The sequence below is a fragment of the Littorina saxatilis genome, linkage group LG17 (assembly GCF_037325665.1).
Source record: "Littorina saxatilis isolate snail1 linkage group LG17, US_GU_Lsax_2.0, whole genome shotgun sequence".
Lineage (NCBI taxonomy): Eukaryota > Metazoa > Mollusca > Gastropoda > Littorinimorpha > Littorinidae > Littorina > Littorina saxatilis.
The window spans coordinates 2,017,990-2,025,489 of NC_090261.1; the positions used below are offsets into that span (position 1 = coordinate 2,017,990).

The 7,500-nt window shown below is 43.0% G+C and overlaps 1 protein-coding gene across 1 annotated transcript in view; it reads right to left on the minus strand.

The window, feature by feature from the left end:
• The window catches only part of LOC138953762 (single-minded homolog 2-like), a 56,260-nt gene that overhangs the window by 33,231 nt on the left and 15,529 nt on the right, over window positions 1-7,500 (minus strand). The window contains exon 2 of the mRNA XM_070325665.1: window positions 1,019-1,185. Within this exon, the coding sequence (XP_070181766.1) occupies window positions 1,019-1,185 (167 nt within the window). The remainder of the gene's footprint in view (window positions 1-1,018; window positions 1,186-7,500) is intronic.

A 7,500-nucleotide genomic window follows, 5' to 3' on the forward strand; every position in this document is an offset into this window, starting at 1 on the left:
CAACACAAAGCACAGACACCAGGCACAAGCTGCGAGTAATAACAACACAAAGCACAGACACCAGGCACAAGCTGCGAGTGATAACAACACAAAGCACATACACCAGGCACAAGCTGCGAGTGATAACAACACAAAGCACAGACAGTACAACTGCTTTTTGTGTTGTGTTGCGAATCAAAGTACACGAAAAAGCGTGTTTCACAAAACCAATATTAAACCAATTCGTTTGAGCTTTTGACGCCAAGGCTGCAAGACAATCACAAAATTCACACTACACAAAGGAGTTCACGAACAATGAGCACACAGATTAATTCGAGATAACCGATTGAAAGACAGGACTGATTTTCCTACATCCGGGCCTTTTCAGACGACTAGAGCAAACATACCAAAGAGAACTGACCGTTCCAAAGGGCATGAAACTTTTGTCAAAGACAGACAGAAATGCAATGTATGCAAAGGGGAATACTGACTTGGACAAACAGGTTAAAGACATACTGAACCAGACTTAACAAACAAGGAAACTTTAGTCAGAGTGAACTGGCTTTTCCACAATGAACCAAAAAAGAAGCGGATATTCACCAAAAGAAAGAGAGAGAGAGAGAGAGAGAGAGAGAGAGAGAGAGAGAGAGAGAGAGAGAGAGAGAGAGAGAGAGAGAGAGAGAGAGAGAAAGAGAGAGAGAGACTGTGAAAGAAAGAAAGAGAAGAGAGACTGAGAGAAAGAAAGAGAGAGAGAGAGGGGGCGAGAGAGAAAGAGAGAGAGGAGGAAAAAAGAGAGAGAGAGACAGAGACTGTGAAAGAAAGAAAGAGAAGAGAGACTGTGAGAGAGAGAAAGAGAGAGAGAGAGGGGCGAGAGAGAGAGAGAGGGGGGAAAGAAAGAGAGAGAGAGGGGGAAAAGAGAGAGAGAGAGGGGGCGAGAGAGAAAGAGAGAGGGGGGGAAAAGAGAAAGAGGGGGGGGGGGGGGGGGAAAGAAGAAGACGAAAAAGGAGGAGGAAGGGGAGGATTTTCATGGTATACTTACATTTATTGAGGACGTTGCACTTTCTAATGTAGACGCAGCATAACGACATGACCTGTAGCTGCGAAAGTCTCTGACGGGCGGTCTCTGGAAGCGGCAGGAGGTCTCGCATGACGGCGATCTCCGAGTTGATCTGATCGCGCTGCTGTTTGGAGGCTCCCTTGTTGGATCTGCTCAACACACAAACACACCGTCCCTTTTACAACACACAAACACGCCGTCCCTTTTACAACACTGTTACCACCCCGGCATGGTCAAAAGTACAACGGGTATTATTTGATGGACCTCTACTGGACACACACAATTTAGATTAGTATTAAATATTATTGGACGCTCCTGCTTGATGGACCTGCCCAACACAAACACACCGTCCAGTTTACACTGGAATGGTCAAAAGTACAACGGGTGTTATTTGATGGACCTGCTCAACACAAACACACCGTCCAGTTTACACTGGAATGGTCAAAAGTACAACGGGTGTTATTTGATGGACCTGCCCAACACAAACACACCGTCCAGTTTACACTGGAATGGTCAAAAGTACAACGGGTGTTATTTGATGGACCTGCTCAACACAAACACACCGTCCAGTTTACACTGGAATGGTCAAAAGTACAACGGGTGTTATTTGATGGACCTCTATTGGACACACATAAAGCTATTAAATATATGGTTAGACTTCGCCTAGGGCTCTGGAGTAATATCTGTGCGAGTTTCCAACTACCGAAGACCTCTACCATTGGTGTCTGGGGCCTTTGATATTTCCGTGTTGTCTTCATTCAATGTTCGCTGATCTTACGAATTTTGTTTTGTGATCCTTATGCGCAGTGATACGATGCGGCTGTACTCGCATGAGCTTCGTTCAGGCGAGTGTCAAAAGTGTCAATGTTTCGGTCGTAAATCTGCAAAATCATCACCATTTTCATAACTGGGTATTGTGTTCAATATTGCCCTTTCTCTGTTCCAGTAATAACAAGCAGCGCCACCAATGGGCTTATCCACACACACAAAAAAGGACAGGTAGGCAGTCAGCCAGTACCGGTGTTTTCCCTGTCAATCAAGTTATGCAGCAATACGTGCTGATGAGGCATAATATTTACTGGCAGTACGTTCCGTCTACATACACAGGTATCTTGGCCATTGTGGGTATTGTGTCTACATACACAGGTATCTTGGCCATTGTGGGTATTGTCTACATACACAGGTATCTTGGCCATTGTGGGTATTGTCTACATACACAGGTATCTTGGCCATTGTGGGTATTGTGTCTACATACACAGGTATCTTGGCCATTGTGGGTATTGTGTCTACATAGTTATCTTGGCCATTGTGGGTATTGTGTCTACATACACAGGTATCTTGGCCATTGTGGGTATTGTGTCTACATACACAGGTATCTTGGCCATTGTTGCTATTGTGCATCTTCCGCCTGTGCCGATAATTCCTGGTCTTTTGCACGCAATGCCTTTGACATTTGTTTTTGCCTGGGTGCCTACAGCATCACTTATGTTTATCACCTGGCTAGTTACTTCCTAACCCCTTCAAAAATAATGAATCAAATGCAAATCAGGTGTTATGTATATATAAGACATGATGGGCCGATGAAAGACCGTCACTGAAATCTCCAAATTTGACGTTCATTAAACTGAACCAAAGGCGGAAATACCGAGAAGCATGTTCACGAACATGAGGTAACATGAAAATAGTTCGTTTCAGTTGCCGTATTTGGTGAATGTTGAGCGCTCACGACTCAGTGTAACACAATCGCCTTCCTGGTTGCGGCAGTGATTCAACTTTAGGAGGACATTTTGTGACACCAATGACCCCGGATGTTTAACGAACAAAACTAACTGAGAAGAGTTCACACGCACTGACAACGCCATTTAGATTTTAACAACAACTGATGAATAGGTTTACATTCAATGGAAAACCGCGAGAATGTGCGCTATGTGCAACCATTGTGGCCAGCACAGTTACAAGACTGCACACAACTCAAATATGTTCAGGCTTATTTTTAGACCGAAGGGAAATTTTACGCTACGAAAACTGCTTATACATAAATCATCTAATTTTTTTTAATCTAATCTAATCATCTGATATTCTAAACCTCGGTCTCTACCAAGTGTCAAAGGAAATGAAAATATCTATATATGCTTAACCACACCCTGGTCTCAAGTCCCAACTAGCAAAACAAAACGGAAATGATTTGTGTATATATATATACTGATCAATAGATCTCGCCTCCTTTCAACATCTCGACTTCACTGACAGTCTAATGTTGTTAGGGATGTGAAATGAATGATTTATGTCATTGTCCTAAGTACAGGCTCGGTTGTCAACAATAAGAAAACTATTGTAAAAAGAAAGCTTGGTTTTTTTTTCAATGACAGACAGCTTAAAAAAATCACCGTATCAACAAACCACAAAATACTTCAAGTTCAATTTTTCCCTCGGCTGGTCCTCCCTTAACCCATCTAAAGTATTGATGTGTATTTGTGTCTATGTTTTGAGAGTGTGATGTTATTTCGTACACGAGCCAAAAGAAAATTGTCTTAATTGCATTGCATTAAGATAATACAGTTTTATTGAATTGAATTGCATTAAAAATTAAATTCATTCGTCTCTAAACTCCTAGTTGTGTCTATACCACAGCTACATGTACTACATCATTGTTGGAGTGGAAAACAGCTGCCTCAGACAGGCACTGGGAGCTTATCATGTGGCACAAAAACAACTTGACATTTCCCTCTTTAAGCTCGCAGACTCTTCGGCAAAAGCAGTGTATCTACATGTAGTACCCTATTCACAGCGGTAGGAACAAGCATTCAGCACGTCTTTTGATAAAAAGGCAATGCATATGTGCTTATGGAACAATGAATACAGTTGGTTGGTTGGTTGGTTGGTTGGTGGGCGGGGATGTAGCTCAGTCGGTAGCGCGCTGGATTTGCATCCAGTTGGCCGCTGTCAGCGTGAGTTCGTCCCCACGTTCGGCGAGAGATTTATTTCTCAGAGTCAACTTTGTGTGCAGACTCTCCTCGGTGTCCGAACACCCCCGTGTGTACACGCAAGCACAAGACCAAGAGTGCGCACGAAAAAGATCCTGTAATCCATGTCAGAGTTCGGTGGGTTATAGAAACACGAAAATACCCAGCATGCTTCCTCCGAAAACGGCGTATGGCTGCCTAAATGGCGGGGTAAAAAACGGTCATACACGTAAAATTCCACTCGTGCAAAAAACACGAGTGTACGTGAGAGTTTCAGCCCACGAACGCAGAAGAAGAAGAAGAAGGTTGGTTGGTTGGTTGGTTGGTTGGTTGGTTGGTTGTTGATTATTTACGTCCCTTCAACCTATTTGGCAATTCGGGGGGAGGGGTGGGGGGGGGGGCGGGGGGAGGGGTGGGGGGAGGGCTCTTAGAAAAGACAAGCAGCTACTGCCACCTGTGTCCTCCTCAAGCTCTTCGTATTTGACACACTTTGCGCAAGAGTCACCTACATTTTGATGTTAACAAGCTTTCACCACCATATGTGACATTCAACCTACCACCCCCAGGGTCCCTCGTGAATTTTAGTGGCAGATATGGACAGTTTACAATATATATATATATATATATATATATATATATATATATAGAGAGAGAGAGAGAGGTAAGACATTTTATTGATTAAACACACAAGGTTCATTTCAACGGGGAGGGGGGGGGGGGTCAGTAATACATGCCGGGTGTTTGTATTTATGGACAATCACCCGGTTTTATCTCTTTCTCTCTAACATATATACTCACACGAACGCACGCACGCTCTCACTCTCTCTCTCTCACTCTCTTTCTCTTAAACATAAAGACATATCCAGCGCATGAATTAACAATATATATATAGAGAGAGAGAGAGAGAGAGAGAGAGAGAGAGAGAGAGAGAGAGAGAGAGAGAGAGAGAGAGAGAGAGAGAGAGAGAGAGAGAGAGAGAGAGAGAGGGAGAGAGAGAGAGAATAAGGGAAGTAGGCAATTTTTGTTCTCAGTGATGAATTGAGAAATTCCATTGGCACATAATGTCTTTCTGTTCAAAGTTACGACAGGACAAACTAATTGCTTCATAAGGGGTACACAGTTTCAGTCATGCGTTATTATCTTAGTTATGTGGTATGGCATATGGACAACATTGCGAATATGACGTAACTGATCCAACTGCTTGTTCTTAGATTGGTAACAGACAGAAAGTGTGGTGGCTGGTGTACGCTACAGGCTGGGAGGGGGGAGGGGGGGCTGACTAACAGCTTTGCTCACTGTCAATGACAGTATACCAATAGATTAAACACACCGCGACCACCATCCCACATGAACGGGCTGTCACTATGATGCAAAGGCCATTAACAAGCACTGACGATGCAACAGCCATGCATCAAGTCCCCATACCCTAAGGCGTCGCAAACTTTCTCACACCATCCCTTCTCAGCCTAGATATAAAAAATAAAAACTCAACTGTGGCGTCCTTGGTCCTGGTTGCAAAAAGAGTTACCGCGAGCTTCGCGTCATTCACTTTATCAATTACAAACTGCCCGTCTCTCATTCTGGGCCTGTCGCCAGAGTTTAGCTTGAGACTTACCTCGGCCACCCCTCCCCCCCCCCCCCTTCCTGCTGTCAAGTAGCCATTACCTTGCCTATCATGTCACCTACTTTATCAACTTTTAAACTACTTTCGTCGCTGCTTGTCGCTCGGCCTTATTATTTTTTTTCTCTGAAGTTTTCTCTAACAATGTTGCCAGCCTTTACATGCTTTTCGACATGACTGCAGCATCCTGCTTCCTTGTGGTCAAAGTGAAAGGTTGCAGACAGTGCAATGCTAATGTCTTATACACTGTGATCATGTATTTTAAGTGACGAATCACTATCATGGACTACTGCTGCTCCATCCTAAACAACTTCAAATGCTGAAACTTCACTCTTTCATTTGTGCGCGCGAGTGTGTGTAGTGGTGTGTGTGCGTGCGTGCGTGTGTGTGTGAATGCATACCGTCCCCACTCCCAAGCCCTAATTCAGCCCGTTGTCCAATTTCCCTGTGCAAATGACAAGTCCGAGGCTGTCAAATAGATGTTGCCAGGGAAGGGAAGAAAGGTAGAGTTTTCGAGGGCTTGTGAAGTCTTTCAAAACACTGGCAATGTACACAGCTGGCCAGTCTATTTCCGACCTGTCCTCACCAAGTCGCCAGCCCTAACCCAGACGCCAGCCCTAACCCAGACGCCAGCCCTAACCCAGACGCGGGCGCAAGAGAAGCAAAGATTTTCTCCCTTGTCTTTTTAGTATTAACCTGAGTTCTGTACTAAGCCCGCTCATAATAGCTCGCTCAGGATTAAAACAATAGCTTTCAACTGAAACAGGGCGATGGAAATGTATACAATATTTTAAACAAAGAGATCTTTATTGACAAAGACATCACAACATTGATGACACCAGGCTTGTGCTGTCCTTGTCTTCGTGAGTCGAGTCAAGATATCTTTTTATTTTTTTTATTTTTTTTTAGACACTGGTCACCAACAGTCCTTTTGTGTGTTTTTTGTTGGGGAAAATATACAAAATGCTGTTCCTCTGTTCTTTAAATTTTATGTTTTTATTTTACATAAAATACATCACTGTGTACAAAAACTAAGAAAATATAACAAGGTGGCTAAGGTTTTGAAGTTAAAAAAAACAAGTCGCGTAAGGCGAAAATACAATATTTAGTCAAGTAGCTGTCGAACTCACAGAATGAAACTGAACGCAATGCCATTTTACTCGTAGCATCGTCAGGCCACCGCTCATGGCAAAGGCAGTGAAATTGACAAGAAGAGCGGGGTAGTAGTTGCGCTAAGAAGGATAGCACGCTTTTCTGTACCTCTCTTTGTTTTAACTTTCTGAGCGTGTTTTTAATCCAAACATATCATATCTATATGTGCACGTCCTAGATACTGGGAAATACTATGGGTTGTCAACTTTGAATGACTGTCACAATATCTCTGAGCAATGGATGACAAAGGGGATGCTTTGATGTCAAAGGGGATGGATTTGACTTACTGTAACAACCAAGTTTGGGTTTCCAAACATTGCTGTGGGTTTTAAACGATTTAATTTTTAGCCAAAATGCCCCCAAAACAGCACCTAAAACTGGGACAAAAATACACCAGTCTGTGTTGCAGCTGTACACAATGGAGAATAAAGCTCTGTGAATTTTATTGTGATGTTTATGGGTCAGCTGAAGGATTATTCTCGACATACACACTCAAGAATTACATCTATTTTTCTTCTTCTGGGAGTTTGATCGGCAAAGAAAACACGTAATCGTGGGTTACCGTCGTTTCCGGTTTCAACTTCATCAAAAAATGCGATCTGCTGAACAAAGGAAACCTCAAAGTTATTCAAAGTCATTATTTATTTATTTCAACAACATTTAGGTTTTCAAAACACAGCACTACGGTAGGAAACAAATTTATTTCAGCTTATAATCGCGCTTGAATG